General features: G+C 35.6%; 1 protein-coding gene across 1 annotated transcript in view; it reads right to left on the bottom strand.

Moving 5' to 3' along the window:
- The window catches only part of ablim3 (actin binding LIM protein family, member 3), an 82,176-nt gene that overhangs the window by 26,688 nt on the left and 30,686 nt on the right, over nt 1–24,802 (bottom strand). The window contains exons 3-7 of the mRNA XM_073819952.1: nt 16,904–17,087; nt 8,807–8,922; nt 7,183–7,309; nt 5,498–5,591; nt 92–179 (exon numbers count right to left, since the gene is read on the bottom strand). Of these exons, the coding sequence (XP_073676053.1) occupies nt 92–179; nt 5,498–5,591; nt 7,183–7,309; nt 8,807–8,922; nt 16,904–17,087 (609 nt within the window). The remainder of the gene's footprint in view (nt 1–91; nt 180–5,497; nt 5,592–7,182; nt 7,310–8,806; nt 8,923–16,903; nt 17,088–24,802) is intronic.

Here is a 24,802-nt window from a genome sequence, read left to right as displayed (position 1 = left end):
CTCACTTCCTTATTTAGTAAGAGTCTCATGCCCTATTTTACACCCTATTCATGGAAAGTGCCGGCTGTTGGCCTCTGTAACCTTTCCTCACCTGTGAGATACATCTCCTCTCCTTCTGTAAACATCATCTGACACCGGGCACAGCGAGCACAAGTGGGGTGGTAGTGTTTTCCTCCAGCCTGGATATAGAAAGACAGGGACAAACAGAATGATGAGAAAATGTTGTAGGTCACTCTAAAAGATTGTAAAACAACATGTACAGCACGTAAATGCTCCACCTGTTAAACCCATTATCACGAGTGCAATAAACAGAGTCAACATATATTTGTCTCAACAGCGTCCCCCATATTAAGCAACAGAACACTCCTCCTTTATTGCTGTTTTAATACTGCTCAAGACTCATTTGAGCTCTACAGATGTTTAATGATTCTCTTGCTCACCGTACACACATTTAAAGCTTACGCAGATCCTTCAGTGCCAAGAATCAGTAATTGAGAGAATTGTTCCCCTGGGTCATTTAAAAAAATATGAGCTTGTTGATGGAACTGCAGAGAATGAACACATTTTTGTAACATTTACACTATTTGTTTAGAGTTCTAGTAGAGGAAAGGGGACAAGGTAGATAGAATAGAAATGTCCCTGAAGTGAAAGGTGTAAAAATCCATTTATATACTATATATTAATACAACAGGTAATGCTAGTCCTTCAATCTAGTCAAGCTGCATTCCAACAGTGCTGATATAACAGTTTGACAGTACTTGCACTTTTCACAATTTATGCTACACCAGTAGGTGGCAACAAGTGACTCTCTTTATAAGAGAGTTATTGGAATCATTCACTTTGGAACTAAACAAAATGTGTTTATGAATGAATCATTCACTTATTTAATCATTTACCAAACTGGTTGATTTAAAACCCAACAACACGTCTAACTGTCTTTGCAAACAAGACATTGAATCATTTAATCATTTACTCAACTGATTTGCTCAAAACAAATTAACTGGAAATGATTCAGCAACAAAACATGTGACTGTCTTTATGAATGAATCACTAAATGAGCGACTAAAACAGTTCAAAACACTGATTCACTGCAAAACAAGACATGTGACTGCCTTCATGAATGAGTCACTGAATCAGTCACTAAAATGATTCATTTTTAACATTGATTCATTCAGGAACAAAACATATAACTGTTTTCCTGAATGCATCATTCAACCATTTAATCACTTACTAAACTGATTCATACAAAACTGATAATTAAAGAAAATAAACTATCTTTATGAAAGATTCAGCTAAATCATTCACCCAACTGATGAATTAAAAACAGATTCATTTAATGAATCAAGTGTCTGTTTTTATGAACTAGTCACTGAATCTGTCACTTAAAAGATTCATTTCAAACACTGAATCATTCAGGAACAAAACATATGCCAATATTCCTGAATGCGTCATTGAACCATTTACTCATTTACTAAACTGATTCATACAAAACTGATTCATTAAGGAATGAAACATGACTTTCTTTATGAAAGCGTCAATTAAATCCTTCACCCAAATAATTCATTAAAAATGTATTCATTTAACAATGAATGAGTCAATCAATCAGTCACTCAAATGATTAATTTACAACACAGATTCATTCAGGAACAAATCATATGACTGTCTTCCTGAATGAGTCATTTAACCATTTAATCACTTACTAAACTGATTCATACAAAACTGATTCATTAAGGAATGAAACGGGTCTGTCTTCAAGAAAGAGTCAATTAAATAATTTACCCAACTGATTGATTCAAATCAGATTTATGTGACTGCTTTTATAAATTAGTCATTGAATCATTGACTCAAATGATTAATTTAAAACACTGATTCATTCAGGAAATTTCCTGAATGTGTCATTCAACCATTTAATCACTTACTAAACTGATTCATACAAAACTGATTCATTAAGGAACAAAACAGGACTGTCTTCATTAAAGAGTCAATTAAATCATTTACCCAACTGATTAAATCAAAACAGATTCTTTTAATAATGAATCATGTGACTGTGTTTATGAATAAGTCATTGAATCACTGACTCAAATGATTAATTTAAAACACTGATTCATTCAGGAACTTCCCTGAATGTGTCATTAACCATTTAATCACTTACTAAACTGATTCATACAAAACTGATTCATTAAGGAATAAGCGTGACTGTTTTCATGAGTCAATTGAATCATTCATCCTGATTAATTCAAAACAGATTCATTTAACAATGAATCATGTGACTGTTTTTTTATGAATGAGTCATTGATGAACCATTTAATCACCTACTAAACTGATTCATACAAAACTGATTCATTATGGAATGGAACGTGACTGTCTTCATGAAAGAGTCAATTAAATCATTCACCCTGATTAATTCAAAACAGATTCATTTAATAATGAGTCATGTGACTGTGTTTATGAATGAGTCATTGAATCAGTCACTCAAATGATTAATTTAAAACACTGATTTATTCAGAAACTTTCCTAAATGTGTCATTAACCATTTAATCACTTATTAACCTGATTCATACAAAACGGATTCATTAAAGGTCCCATATTGTACACATTTCTGGAGGTTTATTTTAGTTGTTGATGTCCTTAAGATTATATATTTGCGGTGTAAGTGCCAAAATCCATCTCAATATATTTTTACAGCTCCTTTTTTAGGAGCTCTGTCAAAAACAGGTCGATTTTGGCCCATCTAATTAATATTCATGAGCCTCTCTTCTGATTGGCCTGTTGTTTTCTGAGTGACGCACAGCCAGGCCAACCACAGTTAACTACGGTCATGTATGCTTTAGCCGAGCCCAAAGCCATAGAGAGAGCCTAGCCTGCTGATACTCAACAGGATATTTCAGAATGATCATTAATGTTTTTTCTTTTTCAAACACCGAATGCAGTAAGCTACATAACTGTTGCTTTAGTAAAGCCCCTTTCACAATGCGCGCTGATTCTGGAAAATTACAGTGGTCTCTTATATTCACGTTGTTCTGAAGCCTGTGCAATGATGTAGTTTCGACATCTATCGACTGAACAGGGTTTTCTCGACTTGTTTTCGTGTTGTTGTTGCTTAGCAATGTTATGGACACGATATTGTCTGGGTTTGACAAAAGGAGGGTGGGACGTGATTGGTGCTCGGGGTGGTGACTGAAGGCGGTGACTGAGTAGATCGGACGTCACATCTTTGCGGAAGTCACAGTGGCTCGTGAAAATGAACAGCTACTTTAAGCAGGCTGTGTGCAGTTTACTGTGGATTGACTGTTTTGAAACTCATATGGTAGTTACATAGCCCCTAGACCTCAGTTATTATGAAAAAAGCCAGGAGATTTCGATTTTGACAATATGGGACCTTTAAGGAATGAAACATGACTGTTTTCATGAGTCAATTGAATCATTCACCCTGATTAATTCATACAAAACTGATTCATTACAGAATGGAACATGACTGTCTTCATGAAAGAGTCCATTAAATCATTCACCCTGATTAATTCAAAACAGATTCATTTAATAATGAATCATGTGACTGTGTTTATGAATGAGTCATTGAATCAGTCACTCAAATGATTCATTTAAAACACTGATTTATTCAGAAACTTTCCTAAATGTGTCATTAACCATTTAATCACTTATTAAACTGATTCATACAAAACTGATTCATTAAGGAATTAATAATTGAATCAGGCACTCAAACATTTTATTCACTTATTCAGGAATAAAACAAGTGACTTTGTTCAGTGAGTCATTTAAATTATTCATTCAAATGAGTTGTTCAAAAACATTAATTGATCTGAGTTCCTCAGAGACACAACCACTGATTCTTCTGTGGCTTTGTTTTGAACTGTTTACATCAGAAGAACAAAGACAGACAAAACTGGCCATTACTATCTAAAATTTAAGTTCTTAAACTAGTATGACAATTGCTATTTATAGACAAACATTGCAAATACACCAAATGTTGCCTCATTAGGAAGTCCAGAGAAGAAAGGGGCATATTGGAGAGGAGGCACAGAGCAGGTGGCGAAAGAAGGCCAGTTCATGAGCCAGAGACAGAGTGTATGCTGTCATTGCTCCAGGAATCAGCGAGCTGTCATTTTCTAAGTGCTCAGAGGCATGTGGTATCACTAGGTGTCTCCCAAGGGGAATGAGTGCAAATCAAACAGGCAGATAAAGATAAATCAGCCTGTGTCCCACTAGCTATAAATAACCTGACTTCAGCTCTCGTTGGAACACGGAGCACTTCACACCAGCCACTCAGACTGGGACGAGAGCAAACAGAGCAACGGGAATGAGTTAGTGTGTGTGAGTACACAATCTTACCCAAATGTTTTTCAGATGCATGTGTATTAGCATTAAGCTTCATCAGCTTTGGAACTCTCGGCTGGCAAATTATCTCCTCTCTTATTTGTATGTAAACTACCTCATCATGTTTCTCTTCCCCTGCGACCGTCACATTACTCAAAGTCTCTCACGTTCTCTGTCTCTCTCTCCAACTCCTTGACTTCACAACCCTACTCAGGAGTGTCAAAAAATAGCAAGTCAACAAAAGAATAGGAGCCAAAGTAATCATTCTTGCTTATGAAACGTCAAAGGGTCGAATATTAGGCCATTCCTCTGAAGGATGAACCACAGTGGAGGAAAACTAAAGGCAGGGCAACCCACTGGCTCTTCATAAGCTCGATCACTCATTCTCTCAGTAACCACCCACTGAAACAGTAGTGGTAAAGGACCTGAACGTTCAGTGCTCCATTTCAAACCACTTGCTGTAATAACCAGCAACTGCAATATATATATATAAGCACTGTACTTATTTTAGGAAGAAGAACAATAAAAATAGATATCAGATCCAATAATAGTGATGTGCTGCTCACTTGTTTATTCTGTCAAGGCGTTATCCTCTAGTAGTCTCTCCAAGGTGTATTTTTTGCTGTCTGTTAACTGTAAATGGTGCAAGTGTTGTGAGAGAGAAAAAAATGTGTATTTCTGAGGGAAGAGTGCTTCAAACGGTGGTTTTATTCCCCGTCTGTCTGGGCTTCTTCATATTTAGCCCTTGATCTTTTTATAACAGAGGTTTCCTGCCTGGTCTGCTTGATGGATCAATTCATGTTCTTTTCAGGTATAACTCAACGCAATTGCTGTCTATTAAGCAGAGTTCTGAGGTAATTCAGAGTCAATAACAATCAAAGACAAGTCACTCATTACACAAAACCACTATATGTGTAGAAGTAAGTCAATTGCTGAAGTTCAATATTCTCTACAGGGAGTCCACAAAGAGATAACAGGTGGACTGTTGACATGAGTGAGTTTATTGCGAATAAATATAGACTACCATTCAAGCTGAGTTTTTAGCAGTCATTCTTCAGTGTTACATGATCCTTCAGAAATCATTCTAATATGCTGATTTCTTCTTATTGTCAATGCTGAAAACAGTTGTGACAGATCTAACTTTTCTATACTTTTAGAGACTTACCTCCAGCACACGTCCACTGATGTATCTGTTGCACGTTTCACACTTTATTCCAAACTGGGTGTGGTAGTCTGACTCACAGTAAGGAATGCCGTCTCTGCACGCAAATTAAAACTCACATGAATAAACATATTGTTATTGCTAACAAAAATAAAATATAGGTGCATCGTTTTTGGAAAACCAGAAAAACCATGACTACTGTGACAAAATTTTATAACAGCAGGCACCTGCTTATCAGTAAATCAAGTATATATACAGTTGAAGTCAAACGTTTACATACACCTTGCAGAATCTGCAAAATGTTAATTATTTGACCAAAATAAGAGGGATCATATACAAAACTCATGTTATTTTTTTATTTAGTACTGACCTGAATAAGATATTTCACATAAAAGATGTTTACATGTAGTCCACAAGAGAAGATAATAGTTTAATTTATAAAAATTACCCAGCTCAAAAGTTTACATACTCTTGATTCTTAATACTGTTTTGTTAGCTGAATGATCCATAGCTGCTGTTTTTTTTGTTTGTTTGTTTAGTGATAGTTGTTCATGAGTCTCTTGTTTGTCCTGAACAGTTAAACTGCCCGCTGTTATCAGAAAAATCCTTCAGGTCCCACAAATTCTTTAGTTTTTTAGCATTTTTGCGTATTTGAACCCTTTCTGACAATAATTGTATGATTTTGGGATCCATCTTTTCACACTGAGGACAACTGAGGGACTCATATGCAACTATTACAGAATGTCAAAATGCTCACTGATGCTCCAGAAGAAAAAACAATGCATTAAGAGCCAGGGGTGTAAACTTTTGAACAAAATGAAGAAATGTATATTTTTCTTATTTTGCCTAAAAAACATATTTTTTTCATTTAGTACTGCCCTTTAGAAGCTACATAAGATGATCACATGTTTCCCAGAAGACACAATAAGTTAAATTAACACTGAGCATCAAGTGCAAAAAGTTTTCACCCCCGGCTCTTAATGCATCATGTTTCCTTCTGGAGCATCAGTGAGCATTTCAACCTTCTGTAATATTTGCATATGAGTCCATCAGTTGTCCTCAGTGTGAAAAGATGGATCTCAAAATCATAGTCATTGTTGGAAAGAGTTCAAATATACAAAAAATGCTGAGAAAAAACAAAGAATTTGTGAGATCTGAAGAATTTTTTCGGACGAACAGCAGGTAGTTTAACTGTTCAGGACAAACAAGGGACTCATGAATAACTATCACTGAACAAAAAACACAGCTGTGGATCATTAAGGTAACAACACTGTATTAAGAATCAAGTGTATGTAAACTTTTGAACGGGGTCATTTTTATAAATTCAACAATTATTTTCTCTTGTGGACTATATGTAAATGTCTTCTATGTGAAATATCTTATTCAGGTCAGTACTAAATAAAAAACAACATTTGCATTTTGTATGATACCTCTTGGTATAATAATTAACATTTTGCACATTCTGCAAGGTGTACATAAACTTTTGACTTCAACTGTACATTTACATATATATTTTTATTATTCTATTATTTGAAGCGAATGTGTAAAATATTAGAGAAATTGTTATTAAATAATTATTTAATGAACTGAGTTAACCTGGTTTCAAACACAAGAAACAGGCCACTTTGTGCAACATAATGTGTGGTTGAAAGCAAGCCATCAGGTCAACAGAAGGAACGTTCACTCACTTGCTGATGTACTCTCCCGTCAAGACCAGGCCGCAGGTCTGACACCTGAAGCAGCTGACGTGCCACTGTTTCTCTAATGCCAGCAGAGATTGACCCTGTTTGATCTCCTCCTTACAACCTGCACAGTCTAAAAAGAGCCATGAGGAAGGGAAAAGAGGTTATATAATGGACTAAAGGTTCAGAAGTCTTTGCTGTGTCCAGTCGGCCTTGACAGGTTTACAAAAACACATGAAATACAAATCAATACATTCGTATGAAGGTTAAGTTAGCAGACGTACAGTACACACACACTTTATTGAGCTGTGTAGGCTAGCATATGATGTACGACCGTAACAGGATTTTGAGCACAGAAAGGTCAGTGCATCATTTGTTCTTATTTGGAGGATGTTCAGCTATGTTTAGAGTATTTGAGAGCTTGGCTTTCTTCAGTTCACCTTCACGATTAGCCAGGTCAATCTTTACACAGAGACAGATGTTAAAGTTTGAAGTTTTTTGGCTTTCAGTATGAATATGCTAGCCTTAAGGTTATCTATAAGCTAGTGTGCTCCAAAACAACGACAAAATTCGCATTTAGAAGATATGAGCATTCAAAACTTCACCCTGCACTTCAGCTACGTATCATTTTCATAGCAATTTGGAAGAGATTGTGGCTGGCATACGCTGTCAAATGCTCTGGCCCAAGCTGTGATATAAATGAAATGCTATTGGCTATTTTAAAAAGGGGGCGGGGCTGCTTGATATGTCCCACCCTGTCTTCCAGTTTCAGTTTAAATTCTTACTACGTTGTACATTTTATAAATGAACTTGAAAAAATGTAATATTATTTTGTTCTAATTTAAACAGACATTTCTATATAAGGTTTGTCAGACTTTCAGAAACCTAATCTGGTCAAGCTCAGGCACTTAGATTTTATTATTAACACAATGCCAAGACTATTAAGAGGATTTCAAACAGGATGGAACGTAACAGGATAGAAATAAAAAGCTAAAGTTAGACATTGCTCAGATAAGGATTGTGCAATTAATATTAAATCCATTTGTGTTGACTTAATTGTAATAAAAAGAATTTACACTAATCTAATTTCCACCTTTAAAAAAAAACGTTTTATATTTATATTTTATCCAATATATATATAATGGGAAAGAATGCATGGCAAAAATGACCCAGACATGTTCAGACTCTCTACATTTGTTCAACCAAAGGGCAGACATAGACACAGAGCTCAGATGCTCTTCACCTCTGGCCTTTATAAAAACTTCACAGCATTTTGCCTCTGTTTACCCAGACGCTACATGTTTTCTAATCTGTTGAACAGGGGTCTGTCCTCTCCCCTCAGAGACATGCAGGTCAATACAGCCATATGGAGTGTTTTAGCTCCCAGGCAGTCAGAAAAAAAATATATAAGGAAGACTACTGAAAGCACCCAAGAGATGGAGAATTATGAATGTGAATATCTAAAACCACACATACATACATACATATATGATTTAATATGCTTATTTATCTAGCCTTTTTTCTTTGTTTGGACTGTTGGCTGCTCCTAATCTAAACAAACACACTAACATGTGGACCACATGTTATGCAAATGAATAGGAAAATTATTAAACTGATGGATGGGACTTACGACTGGGCCCGTGGATTTTGATTGGCTCATTGGAATTAACCATCTTGATGGAACACTGCTGACAAACACATTCTTTACCACTGAACGTCACTCTGTCCCCAATTGGAAAAGGTTTCCTAGAGAGAAAAAGACAGACAGACAGTAGCACACATACGTAAGTAAAAACCAAAGCCTAAAATTAGTCCAAATAAAAAATGACCCACTCAAATAAATCCAGAATGCTTACAAGGAAGGCTAAATTACATAGTAGAGAAAATTCTTGGCAGCTCCCCACAATGAAGGCAATCCTGACCTACATGAACTCAACCAAAAAGAATGTGTCTGAATGTGTTGAAGTTTCATCTTAAAGTGCCCCTATTATGCCTTTTCAAATATGATATTTCATGTAGTGTGTCATGTAGCTGTATGTGAACATAAACTATCTGCAAAGTTGTGACGCCGACAGTGCACTATAAATAAAGTTTTTGTCTAACAAAAAAAAGAGTCGGCTCACATTCGCCTAAACGAGTCGTCAGCAATTCGAATCTTTTTTCTGTAACGGCCACACGTCACGAGCTACACATTTGCGTAATGTCCGCCCACATTCAATTTCGCGAACAACTTGCCCGCCCACAAACAGTAGGCCTACCATTTTCACGTGGATTACATCATGTCAAGAAGACGCCCTGCGCTGTGAGAGTGAATTTGTTTTATATGCCCTTCCGAAAGATGAAACTATCAAGAATGAGTGGTTAACATTAATTTTTTCAACACCTCAGCAGTCCAATGCCAATCTTGTGTTGTGTTCGCGTCATTTTACTGATGACTGCTTTTCCAATCTTGGGGAGTAACGTTACAACGCGAGATTCACCAAACGCTTGGTTTTAAAAAAATGGATCAGTGCCCAGTTTATTTGGACCGGCTTGCTCCTCTGAACTTCTACCTGTAAGTATGATTAATAATTGTATTTTCTAGCGATCGTTCAAAATACGTCTTTGTGTACGTTATGGTGTGTAACAACCCCGCACATGTCTTGGTAACCGGCTAACTTGCGTTTCTGTAGTTCTGTTGTTCAGCTGTGAGTGCAATGTAGTCTAAAAAGTCTTGTGATTGATGCAGCTTGACTGTCTGTCTGCCTTATTAGTTTAAGTAATGATAATGATAAACGATGGCTTAACACAGTGTTATGGATTGTACAGTGTTGAAGTTCACAACGTAGAGATGTGTCCGGTTCGCTTACAAAAGCAAATTGCAAGCACTTTCCACAGGTAACATATGACACCCACTGAGAAACGTCCTGCTCCGGTCGTGCTTGCAAAACAGTTTCTTGTCGATGTGACACTTCAACAGTTTCATCGTCAGACTCCGGCTCGAATTGATAGGGTAAAATCGAGGCTATCTTTTCTACGCATTAACAGGTCTCCGCAGCTGTCATTCAGTTATGCCAATGGGCGTTTCGTTTTGTGCTGTAGCGGTAGACCAATCCAAAAGGACTGCACCATCTGACCAATCACAGCAGTGAGGGCTCACTGAAAGGAGGGGTTTAGAGAGACTGATTCTTCGAACTGCTTCAAACGAGTCGTTTACGAATCATTTAGAAACGGGGTGAAAATAAATCTAATTTTGGAGAAAACTAAAGTGTTTTTTGAACTTGCATACATGTAAACCTGTTTTAAGAGACTATTACAACAATATTAACTACCTTTAAAAAGGCATAATAGGGGCACTTTAAATACCCCACAGATAAATTATTATAACATCTGGAAAATGGTATTTTTGGGGCGTGTTTAAAAAAGAACTGTTTTGGTGTGTATCAGTTTAATAAAATAAGTCACATATTCCCACCCTGTCTTGAGAAGAGGGCGTAGCGTATACATCTCTGCTTTGCATAGCTACAGCAATAAACAGTCGGTAGAAGTAACATGACTGAGATCGAGAGATCCGGTGTTCAGTCGTACATATGGGAAGCCAAACACACTGAAAGTGGGATGAAACAGTGTGATGTTACAGAGACCAAGCCGTGCAACCGACTCAATGAGGATGTGTTTGCTAGTGCCTCCGAACTAACAGTGCGTTTCCACTACAGTGTCAAATGCGCTCAGTGCCGCTGGCAACGATACAATGCCACTGATTTGGGGTGTGTCAAATTTAGGGCAGAGCATGCCTCAGAAAACACCCTGTTTGTTTCTTCTTCTTTTAACGGTAGTTCACAAACTAAACACTTTATTGGTGCTGTCTAGGTACAACCTAAATATCAAAATGATGAAATGTAGCCTATAGAGACAGCCCTAAACAAACATGATTTTTTTAATGACAAGGGATTTCAGCTCAGTAATCCACCAGTTCAGCAAATACTCGGAAACATACGGCAAAATCTTGCCTTGCCTACTTTTCACAGCGATTGGTTGTTGCCCGGCGTTTTTCGCTTAATATTTGCATAAAGTCGTGGAATACCCAACCTTTTTGACATTCTCATCTTGGTTAGTTTTTGTTGATGTTACTGCTCGAGTGTGAAAAAAATGCTGGACAGTGTACAGCCGAACACAACTCACTAAGGGCAGAAACTATGCAGGCAATGCAGGACTGTCAGTCAGAGTTTGTGGGCGAGGCCTAAACAATGTGATATCACATTACTTAGAGAATCAAAACGGCATGCCTGTTGAGACTAATTTGGTTTAATGAAGATTAAAAAATAAGCAGTGGGTGGATTTTTATCATTGAAGGATGGTTGTATTCACACACTGCCAACACACATTTATGTCCAAAAGTGGATTTTGCATAATTTACTGCCCTTTACTGCAGCCTTGGTGAACATGAAAGATTTCTTTGAAAAAATTTAAATAAAGAAATCTCACTGACCCCAAATGTTTGTACTGTATGTAAATGTCTTGTAATGAAATTATCAAGTATGGTAATGGCAGCCAACCATATAAGGATTTACTAACAACTGATGGCAGAACAGCAGGAGTCCTGGGAGAGGAGGCCCGACAGGGTTCAAGTAACATTTAACCCCAAATAGAGTTGAAGAAGGCCACATTACCCACAAGCATTAAACACAGACCAGAGCCGGCCTGTAATGATGGCCCAGCTTTACCTAAGCACACTGTCTTCCCTTTAGACACAAACACCACTGAAATGGCAGGAAAAAGTGAGTCATATCACATTGTGACTTGATATTTTAAGTAATGGGGCATAATAAGGGTCAAGGTGGAGTCTTTTCCCATGTTGGAAATTCATTTTAGCTAGTCTTTAGGGTCTTCCTCACCATTATTGTCAAATCTTGTACCAAAGTCCTCCGCAAACCACAAATTCCACCGTATACACAAGCTTACCTCTTGTATATGGTGAGTAGGTGCTTTATGTAGATAAATGTATGCATTTCTTCAGCACACATGCCCACATGTCTCATGACAACACGCGTAATCCATTGTGTCCACAGCACTGCTTTATCTGCTTAGTAATCAACATGACTGGAAGCTTCTACACCAGGAGACAAATCCTATTACAGTAGTCTATTCCTCTACTAATGCAGCAATTATAAAACAATCCATTTACATTGAACCATGACCTTAGAGGAGCACCGGCTCTGCCACTTTACAAGATTACAGAACAGGTCTTTTAAAAACAGATCATGCATTTATATTGTCACTGTTAATATTGATCAGTTTTACCCTTACAAAGAACATTAGTAGAGAAATGTCATCTTTTTGGACATAAACACACACACCAACACACTATTCACAGGACTATGTGAGGTATGGCATGACAAACTCCCTCACTGTTGAGACCACACACAAAGATGTCTTTGAAATCGAGAGTGAAAGATGACAGGGTAAGTGGGCAGACAACAGAAGCACTTACAGAGCCCGTGTCTGACACATGGGTGGAATAATTCCTTTAGTTTCTTCAGTGTTTTTTCATGAGAGAAGGGTTTCTGGATCTATTCTTATTTTCTCATATTCTTCATTCTTTTCCTCTCTGTGTTTTATTCCTCCTCTTTCACACAACCTACTTTATTCTATATTTATATGTGAAAAGCGTGTGGGCTTTCTCATGAGGCTCTGTGCGTCTCTTTCCATGCAGTCTTTACGTGACCTTGGCATTACCGCCGCATCACACTCCCTCCAGACACACACAGCATTGTCAGCTTTTCCTGTTCTTTAAAAATTTACACTTTTCATGTTTTGCTGCATTTATTCTGTGCACACACTCTTGCAACTCTTTCCGGACATCAAAATTAGCCAGTGTCCACACTACTTCAAGAAAAAAATGTCACAAAAATAATATCTTAATCAATATTTTGTACTGATAACAAGAAATTGCCATTTAATTTGCCATTTTATTTTTGAAAGTTGACGTCAGAAGTTTACATATACCTTGCAGAATCTTTCAAATGTTAATTATTTTACCAAAATAAGCGAGATCATACCTGCATGTTATTTTTTATTCAGTACTGAATAAGATATTACATAAAAGGCATAAAAGGCGTTTATATATGGTCAACAAGAAAAAAATAATAGTTAAATTTATAAAAATTACCCCGTTCAAAAGTTTACATACATTTAATTCTTAATACTGTGTGATCCACAGCTGTTTTTTTGTTTGTTTGTTTTTTTTTAAGCAAAATTAGAAAAATTTACACATTTCCATTCTGTTCAAAAGTTTTCACCCCCGGCTCTTAACGCATGGTTTTTCCTTCAGAAGCCGCAGTGAGCATAATACTGTAGTTGTTTTTGAGTCTATCAGTTGTCCTCAGAGTGAAAAGATGGATCTCAAAATCATACAGTCATTGTTGGGAAGGGTTCAAATACACAAAAATGCTGGAAAACCAAAGAATTTGTGGGATCTGAAGGATTTTAACTGTTCAGGAAAAAAAGTGAACCAAAAAAAAAAAATCACTAAAAAAACAGCTGTTAATCATTCAGGTAACAACACAGAATTAAGATTCAAGGGGATGTAAATTTTTGAACAAGGTCATTAAATTCAGCTATTATTTTCTCTTGAGGACTACATGCAAACATCTTTTAAATGAAATAACTTATCAGTACTAAAATAAAAAATAACATGCATTTTGTATGATCCCTCTTATTTTGGTAAAATAATTAACATTTTGCAGATTCTGAAAGGGGGATGTAAACTTTTGACCTCGACTGTATGTATACACAATCATTAAGCATTAAGCATTAAGAACGAGCTACCTCTTCATCTCAAAAAATTGCAACAGTTTCTCAAAATATCAATTAAAGACCCAAAATGCTGTACAGAAATATGAGTTCTACAATAATCAAAGTTATTCAATATATTCCTAAGAGCTGTACCGTGACATGAATAATCATTGACAGTGCTACTGGGATGATAGTCCATTAAATCTAGAGCTTGGTTTCCACTCAGATGGTCTAAATATTAAATGTAACATAATCTAGCTCTCCTCTTGACTGTTTACTTCTTGGTTAGGCTGATAAATGTTTAGGTTTCTCCTGCCAAGAGCATCCCATTGGGCCATTTAGTGGCCCAATTGGCAATGTAGTCCAACAAAGCAATCCCAGTCCTCCATGAAAATGCCTTTTCCTACCCACATAAATTCATCAAGCGCTAACTCTTGCTTTCGGTGTACTAATGAACTAAAGGAGGAGGGTCAAGTTATTTAGCAGAACCAATTTCCTGTAGATCAGAGCAGAGCAAACACACTGTAATTACAAATGGGATATAACAGAGATACATTAGCAGCTAATCTCACAGCACTACAGGCCAGCAATGTGTCCGCACAAGAAAAAGCATATAGGAAAAATAAAAAAGAAGCATGCCAATGTGAATACTAAAGTAGTAAATGTAGAAAATATCCAGTTGCATTAAACCTATTTTTAAACTACAAAACAAAATGGGATTCAAATAACAGTGTTTCAGTGTAGGGCAGACAGATAATGTGTCCCTGCAGGGATGTCTTACAGTACCTCTCATTTTCTTGCTTGTCAGTCTGAGAATAGACCACACATAAAAGACAAGAGGTGGTGTTTTCCACCGCTGCCTTTAACATCTTCATTTGCTCCTTTCAGTCTGAGGCAAATATTCACCTCTAGCCTCAGCAGCTTCTCCATTTACACTTTTCTTCCCTTCTCTGCTTACTTTCTGGGCATTATTGCATATTTTGAGCTCCAAACCTCAGCCTTCTTCCGCCTTGACTCATGTTACAATATCCTGCTCAGTTCTGCATTGATCGCTCCTTCTCCACTTGTGGTATTATACTCTCTAGGGCAATTCAGTGAAGAGAAGAGAAAATGCCTACACACAGGGTTCAAAATAAACACTCGCCAAGTGGCAAATTCAAGTAAAATTTGGCTTTGGTGAGTACATTAAAGTTATTAAATGAAACATAAATGTATGCATTAAAGGGACAGTTCACCCAAAAATGAAAATACTGTCATTAATTAGACCTTCATTCATCTTTGTAGTTATTTTTTGTCTTCTTTGCGCACACAAATTTTTCTTGTAGCTTCATAAAATTACAGCTGAACCACTGATGTCACATGGACTATTTTAACAATGTCCTTACTACCTTTCTGGGCCTTGAATATGTTAGTTGCATTGGTGTCTATGCAGGTTTGGAAAGCTCTGGGGTTTTATCAAAAATATCTCAATTTCTGACAGAGATTGTAGGACTTACAGGTTTGGGATGACATGAGCATGAGTAATTACTGACAGAATTTTTCACAATCACAAGAACTACAGTTTGACACTGCTGTTTTAATATCTGAGCTAAAGTTCATTCTGGGCATATGGCTGGACATCAACCTGGACAGTGTATGTCTGCAGAAGAGGATACATATACTACCAGTCAAAAGTTTTTTAAACATTAAAAGGCTCACAAAGCCTGCCTTTATTTGATCCAAATTACAGCAAAAATAGTAACATTTTGAAATATTTTTTTTATGTAATATTATTTTTAAAATGTAATTTATTCCTGTGATCAAAGCTAAATTTTCAGCATCATTACTCCAGTCTTCAGTGTCAAATGATCCTTCAGAAATCATTCTAATATGCCGATTTGCTGTTCAAGAAACATGTATTATTATTATTATTATTATTATTATTATTATTATTATTATTTAAAACAGTTCAGTACATTTTTAATAGAAAGATCCAAAAAATCAGCATTTATCTGAAATAAAAAACTTTTATAACATTATACACTACACATACTGACCAGCTTTAAATCAGTATTTATTTATTTTTAATACTTTTAATACTTTTATTTAGCAAGGATGCTTCAAATTGAGCAAAAGTGATGGTAAAGACATTTATAATGTTACAAAAGATTTCTATTTCAGATAAATACTGTTCTAATATATTAATAAATAATAATAATAATAATAATGTAATAATAAATGGTTTTTAAGCAGCAAATCAGAATATCAGAATGATTTCTGAAGGATCATGCGACTGGAGTAAGGATGCAAAAAATTCAGCTTTGAAATCACAGGAATAAATTATATTTTAAAATATATTCAAATAGAAAACAGTTTTTTAAATAGTTAAAATCTTTCAAAAGTGTACTGTTTTTACTGTACTTTGGACCAAATAAATGCAGGCTTGGTGAGCAGAAAAGACTTCTTTAAAAACATTAAAAATCGTACTGTTCAAAAACTTTTGACTGGTAGTGTATAAAACACTGCTCTACTTGCCCTGCTTTAAGGTCAGGACTGATAAGAAAGAATGTGGCACAAGAAGTCAGAGTTTACTTTTGTATTTCCACTTTCTACATGTGGTCCATCAAATCCTTTAAATTCTGCTCAACTGAAGATATTCCCTAAGCCTAAACCTTTTCAGCCATGACAGTCACTGAATTACTTTCAAAGAAAATTATATAAATATCAGCGGTCTTGGAACGTCGCTTGGCTGATCAAATTAGAAGACCAGAACTAACTTTAGCATAATTGCTTAGTATATAGATAATTGGGGGAGCTTATAGCTGTCAGGAAGTGAATTAATGAGATTCAGTCATCAGCACATTAGTAAATGAGCATCATATACCAGCATCCCACCAGCACTCCCTCACGTTTAATCTGTCTGATGGGGTCTATTTCCATAATGACACTTTAGTAGTCTGTATAGAAGGCTCACCTGCACACGCTGCAGACGAAACACTGTGGATGATATGTGCGGCCCAGTGCAGAGACCACCTCCCCTGAGATAAAGTCCCCACAGCTGTCACACTTTGTGCCGTACAGGCGCTGGTAGTCTGCTGTGCAGATGTACTCGCCACTCTTCTGGAAGAATCCGGAATGTGCCAAATCACAGCCACACACTGGCAGAAAGACAAAGAGAGAGACAGGATGAGAAATCAACATGAGATCATTTTGCCATTTTATTTATAGCACAGGAAATGACAGGGGTACAGGCATGTTGCAAGCCAGGATTGAACTTGTGATGCCTATATGGCATTTAAGATGAAATTGTTTTTTTAAGCTACTTTCTAGCAGATGTAACAATAAACAGCTACAGAGCCAGACTATATGAGGGTCTTATTTTTGTTGTGCCAAGTTTCTGTTTAAAAAATGTCTTTTGTATGCTGATCATAGACTTGGAGTATTGCAAGTGACACATAAACAGCTATTTTCAAATGTCAGTGTTTGTTGAGGGTAATATTGAGCAATATTATGATCATTAACAAAAACTAAAACCATAAAACAGCTTTTGTTACTTGAAATAAACTGAAATTCAAATCCTTGATGTACTAAAGTAACTGAAACTAAAACTGAAATTACACATTTATAAAAACTGTATACACTGCTGTTCAAACATTAGAGATCAGTTAGACTTATGTTTAAAAAAAAGTCTCTTATGCTCATCAAGGCTGCATTTATTTGATTTAAAAATACAGAAAAAATAGTAATATAGCAAAATGTTATTACAACATCAAATAAATGTTTCTATTTTAATATACTTTAAAATATAATTTATTCCTGTGATGCAATGTTGAATTTTTATCAGCCATTACTTCAGTCTTAAGTGTCACATGATCCTTCAGAAATCATTCTAATATGCTGATTTATTATCAATGTTGTATTTTTTGGAACCTGTGATGCTTTTTTAGAATTCTTTAATGAATAAAAGGTTAAAAAGAACAGCATTTATTCGAAATAGAAAGTTTTTTTTAACAATATAAGTCTTTGCTATCACTTTTGAACACATCCTTGCTGAATAAAAGTAATAATTTCTTTCAAAAAATAAAAAAAAAGAATAAAACTTTGCTCATCCCAAACTTTGAATAGTAGTGTTTATTGTTAGAAAATATTTCTATTTTAAATAAATGCTAATCTTTTTAAACTTAAAAAACAGTACCACATGTTTGAAAATAATATTAAGCAGCACAACTGTTTTGAACATTAATAATAAATCAGCATAATAGAATGATTTATAAAGAATCATGTGACACTAAAGACTGGAGTAATGATGTTGAAAATTCAGCTGTGATCACGAAATGAATTGAAAAAAAAATTACATCGTAATAATATTTTACAGTATTAATTGTTTCTGTATTTTGATCAAATAAACACAGTCTTGATAAACACAGCATAAGAAACTTCTTTAAAAACATCACAAATCTTACTGTTCCCAAACTTTTGAACAGCAGTGTACATATTTTAAAAAGCATTATTAACAAATACAGAAAAAAAGAAAAACAAAATATAATATTAATAGAAACTATAATGCATCTTAATGATACTGAAATAACCCTGATACTGAGAAGTGTGATAATAATCATTGGAAAATTAAACTAAGCAAGAGACAGCCAAACATAATTCATTAGAGATTAATGACACACATATTTAAAGTTGTGAATTTCAATTATTTTCCAAAGGAAAAGGATTGTTCAGCCTAATATTGAAGCAAAAACCTCTCAAAATCACACCCCACATAAAGTAGATCACAAGATTATCATGGAATGAGGATCTGCTTGGCTTCCTGGAGTACTTAAAATTACTCTGAGGATAATTCTTTTTGCACAAAAGAAGAAAAACACTCCCTGAGCTTTTTATTTCAGATAGACCTATATATCACAGCAACAATCATCAAATATACACATACACAAAGCAATATGTTAGCACCTCTACTTTTCTCAGATTCACAGCCACACTAAAAATCTGGGATTTAAAATCTAGGTAAAAATGTAAAAAAAAAAAAAAAACATTAGGGTTTTGAAAAAAAAAAAAAAAATTAAACAAATCAAAAATATAAAAGGTTCTATTTGCAGGTCTCTAATCAAATAAGTACATTTTGTGACACTGATCATGTGACCTTTGTACAGATGGTCAGATGCTCTTACTTCCACTAAAGCTCAAGATGCTGAGCTGAACATGATCATTAGGGTTTACACTAACTTCTGATATTCATCCAGCTCAAGAACTGCCGTCATTAAAGCAAATGGGGAACAAACCAAGTACTGTAACATTCTAGCATGTATGCACATTTTTAGTTGAAGTTCAATCTAATTGTTGTTTGACTGCTGTGCTAATTATATCATTTGTAATGAAAAGCTGAATTCTAAGAAAAATAAAACACTATTGGTTCCTGTTTGTGCCTACTGCTTATCAGATGACACAAAGCAAAAAGAGAGAGAGAGAGAGAGAGAGAGAGAGAGAGAGAGAGAGAGAGAGAGAGAGAGAGAGAGAGAGAAGATTGATTGCATACATAATCATAAACTAAAGATGGCTTGGCTGCTTGCTGTTGTACTCACTTACAAGAAGTGCTGCATTAATTAGAGCAGTGTGAAAATTATGAGACAACAGCCACACAGGTTTCTCTAACATAATTACAAACTATAGACTGTACTTGTATTGTAATGTCTTCCATGGGATAGCATGGACTGATAAACAGGCATCATGATAGTAAAAAAAAAAAAAATGTGATGGTATTATTATTACAGCACATACAGCACAGCAATTTATTCTACTAAATTCAAACTGAAGATATAAATCCTTTACAATATAAGGATTTTCATGCCTCCCAGTGGCATCCTTTTAGGTCTTCCTAATAATTAGGTGGTAATGGGAAATGGATTTTAGTTTGAGAGGAACATCTTCCAGGGGAAGCATATATTATCAGCTTGAATGCATTTAAATAAGCATGCAAACTAACGATATAAAACATTGGTAATGCTTTATAATAAGGTTTATTAGTTAACATTACAGAACATGGTGCAGTAATAATATCAGATGGCAATCCTGAATGATTACCATCAGGGTTCGAATTACAAAGTGGCTTTCGGGGGAGCCCTATTTTCCGATCCTGCCTGACTGACTTTAACGCTTTTGGTGCATGTTCGGGCATTTGAAACAATAGGTTTACAGTAAACCTATTGTTTACTTAGTAATCCGTTTACTTCAAAACGCAAGCGTCAGTCAGTGTTGTCAGTGTTAGGGCAAACAGCTCTGTCCACGGTTCTGAATCAACCGCGCTTAGGCCTACATCATGCAAATCATGATGAAAACAGAATAACTCACATAACAATCATAAAAAAATAGTAGCTGGTGCGCTGTCATCACTCCTCTTCGTTTGTTTTGTAAATCCAAATTGACTGAGTTTTGGCTGCTTTCTTTTTGACATTCTTATTAGTATCCACAGAGTGTTCCAAAAAACGAATAAAGTATGTTTTGAACTTGAAGTTAAGCTAACATTCAAATACCAACTCAGTGAGAAGTTCAAGTGGTGACGTAAACGTAGTAATTTCAGTGCAGTGCCGCCACGCATGGATGGTCACAGCAGGAGACAGCGGAAAATAGTGTTCGGAAATAGTAATGTAATGAGCGAATAAACACACAACATTGACACATTTTTAATATCATCATTTATTTCAGGGACCTTAATGTACAGAAAATCAAAATCTATATGCGACACAAAAAATGGAAAGTGTTTTAGAGCTCCCCCTAAATGTCTCAAAGTAGGCTTTCAGGGGAGCCCAGGTCCTTTTCAGGGGAGCCGAGCTCCCCTTAGCTCCCCCGTAATTCGAACCCTGATTACCATATTCATATATCGTGGCATTTACATGATACTTGGTACATTTCTAATTTTCGAATTCTTGACACATATTAGGTGAGAACACTTATGGTTTTAAGCCTTTTATATTTTAACAGACATACGTAACTCCTTATAAAACTGAACCCAGGCTGAGATGTGACACTGCTGCATGTAGTATGACCGTTTCAGCATGCATGCCAGAGATCACATGCATGCATGCCTGAGAATCTTCCTGATCTCAGCAGGACTCTTATTACATCATACAGACACACACACACACACACACACACACACACACACACACACACACACACACACACACAGAGAGACAGTCTCCCAGACCTCAGCATCCATCATCCTTGCAATGACAGCTGTTATTGGCTCGTGGAATTGGCAATGATTGCCTTTTGCAAAATGCGTCACTGTACTGTAAATCATTAAGTCAAAGTCAAACATCCTCCTAAGTCATTTGCATATTGTCTAAGTCCTGAGTTCTAAGGAGGACAGGGAAAAGTACAGTACTTTGATGCGGAGAAATTCAAACAGGCCATTAGGAGAAATAACGGTAAATTAGCAGATGAAATCTAAAACTTGCTGATTATGATAACACCTCTGTGATTGTCACTGGCTGGCTTCTGACTGATAGAAACCAAAAGAACACTGTAACGAATTGCTGTAAAAATTACAGCAATATTTTACAGCAGCAGGTTGTATTTCTTTATAATACAGCATATTGCTGTAAACCACAATGCATTATGGGGTGATGCGGTGGTTTGATGCAAACATACAGCTTATTGCTGTAAAATTTCAAACCTAAAGAGGCGGGATTATCTTCAACGGTCGACATTTGGGAGCAGCAAGAAGAACCATTCACAGCTGTGGTAAGTGACTTGTTTCTGTTTTATTTTTCACATTTCATAACTGTAGTGGTATATTAAGGTGTCATAAACATTCGCGGTAACCGCAGATTAACGGATCCTCCGTCCGCGGAGCGCGAGAGAGACTTGTGCGGGGATTCGGCACCGGTCGCGGGAGGATTTTACACATTCCCCGGCCTAACATCGGCTATAGGCGTAACATCTCTGGGTTCCTACGTTAAGAATTACAAGCTTCATTGACAGAAGTTATGATTCACGGCGACGTCGTACTGATCAGCACACTTTCTCGTGATTATTTTATGATGTAAAACAAATTTGCACAGGCAGGCATCTGTTAACACGGGGGCCGAAATAAAACACGTAACGTTACTTAAGGCTCGCAACTCGCGGTCAGCCGCTCACGGAGTAGGGATGTGCATATCGATCCTAAAGTATCGATATAACGATATTGATGCGAGTATCGAAAGTATAGATACTCAAATTGAAAATATCGATACTAAGGTGTGTTTTATTTACCAGTGATTTTGTTTATTTAACAAAAAGCCAGGAGTACAATGTGCATTGAATTGGATGCATAACCTATGTTAGAGAATAACTGTTCACGATAGAACACTTTTCCTGCTCATCTGAACGCACGCAAATGATGCAAGACAGAACCAATCAATCAGAGAGCATTCACTCCCTTTAGACAGTGCATTCAAACAGGGCTTCGTTTCGCTAAAGTATCATAAGAAAGCATTGATGCTTATGGGAACGACAGCCCTGTACAATGCTTATCAGAGGACAGAAAATAAAAAAAATGTTTGAGCTATTTCTCAATAAACAAACTGAAACTGAAGCTTACATAATTTGCATTTCACAAGTGCAATTACATTTCTTTAAATTAACACTTAAATTAAATTAACACTTGATCATGTTTTGTAGTAATGTTAATATAAATTATACACTGGCAGAATAAAAATGTTGTATTTTATGTGTGCAACAGCTTGTCACTGGCAGCCCCTTATGAAACCAAGTATTTTCAACTGTAGGTTTTGTAGTTACCACTAAAGTAAACATATTTTAACCACGTTTAGAAAATAAAATTTAATTAGTTGCATATTAAATGTTAAAATGCATTTCAAATATAAAGTGTAACAGGTTATAAAAAAGGGCATAATTACATATTTTAATCTTATTAATTTAATAAATGTAATAATTAAAAAATTAAGTTTAAAAGTATCGTATCGGTATCGATATCGATGATACTGGCCTTAAAAATATCGGTATCGTATCGAAAACAAAATAAGTGGTATCGCCCATCCCTATCACGGAGGATGTGTGTCACGTAAACTCTGAACGGTGCTGTTAAAGCAGTTAACGTAAGCAGTGAGATGTGCTAGGAACTTTGATAACTTGCTAATTCGCTTATTGTTTGAATGTAACGTTAATGCTTTTTGCTAACTTTTATTTAAAGAATGAGTTAATGCAGCCTATCTTCCTGTCTGGCCTGTTCGCAGCATATTACATATTCTGGACTAACGTTAACGTTACCAAGAGGAGACAGACGGAGCTTTGGAGTTCATTCAAAGGTAATAGTTGCATTCTAACAATCTGAGTACCTGCATTTTTTATGTAGTAGATATGATAGAATATGTTTCCCAACTCAAGAAGAGAGACGTTGTTTTTTTTTTTTTAGGGAGAATAATTCAGATTAGTACAAAAGCTAAAACTAATGTGAATTACATATTGTCTGCTTCCTGACTGTTTTGTAGATATTTATCCTGAGAGAGAAACAAATAAGTTGAAAGGCAAAGACCCATCTAAAACGACAGGGCACAGAAGAAACCAGTTAAAGTGACCCAAGTTACCAGTCTTCTTTGCAATGCAAAGGATTATCAGTGGAATTACTGACATGTAAGTACACATACACCAAGATCTTTTTCCTTTTATTATGTTCTTTTATCCTTTATCTACACTAGCGTTCAAAAGTTTGTGATCAGTAGGTTTTATGTTTTGAAATAACCATCTTCTGCTCATCAAGGCTGCATTTAATTGATCAAAAACACAAAATATAATGTGAAATATTATTACAATTTAAAATAATGTTTTATCTATTTTAATATAATTTTAAAATGTAATTTATTTCTGAAATTTCAGCATCAATACTCTAGTCTTCTAATTACTCCGGTGTCACATGATCCATGAAATTATTGTATATGCTAAATTATTATCAATGTTAGAAGCAGTTGTGCTGCTTAATATTTTTAATACTTTTTTCAGGATCCTTTCATGGATAAAGTGATTGTAAAGACTTATATGTTTAGATAAAAGTTATATTTTAAATAACTGCTGTTCTTTTAAACTTATTCATCAAAGAATCCTGAAAAAGTATCACAGGCTCCAAAACATACACTGACAACTTAACATTCAATAACATTGATAATAAATCAGCATATTGATAATAAATGAGAATGATCTCTAAAAGATCATGTAACAGTGGTATAATGATGCTGAACAGTCAGCTTTGCATCTTAGAAATAAATTATATTGGAAAGTATAGTAAAATATAAAACTTATTTTAAATTGTAATAATCTTTCACAAGTTTACTGTTTTGTTTAAATGAATGCAGTCTTGATGAACATACACAACTTTTTTTTAAAGAACATTAAAAATCATACTGATCTAACTGTAACACACATCACTCTCTCTGCCTTTGACTGTATCTGTCATCCCTCTGTCTGCATCTGACTGTATCATTGTTTTGTAAAATATCTAACGTATTGTCCTTTTTGTTCTTTTCTATATTTTTAGCCACTCTATGCCTCCTGGGATGGGGAAGCATCTGGAGCGGAACTGTTCTCCTTTTTTGATCAGAAGTTTTGTTGGACTCATTTGAGGCCTTGTTGTTTGGCCATGTTGGACTGTTCATGAAGTTGTGAAAATTCATCACTGTCTTTGTGGTATTTATTTAGAACCATTTAATTATGACCATGTTGGTTAACTTGATGTTGGTTAAACTTTGGCTAAATATTGGTTAAACTTAAAGTTTTGCACAGTAATATATGTTTCAAGTAAATATTTCCATGCCCAATTTATTTTGGAATTCAGAATAATACTAAATACACCTCTATGACATTTCTT

The sequence above is a fragment of the Garra rufa genome, chromosome 16 (assembly GCF_049309525.1).
Source record: "Garra rufa chromosome 16, GarRuf1.0, whole genome shotgun sequence".
Classification (NCBI taxonomy): Eukaryota; Metazoa; Chordata; class Actinopteri; order Cypriniformes; family Cyprinidae; genus Garra; species Garra rufa.
This window is presented reverse-complemented; position numbering and strand designations above follow the sequence as displayed.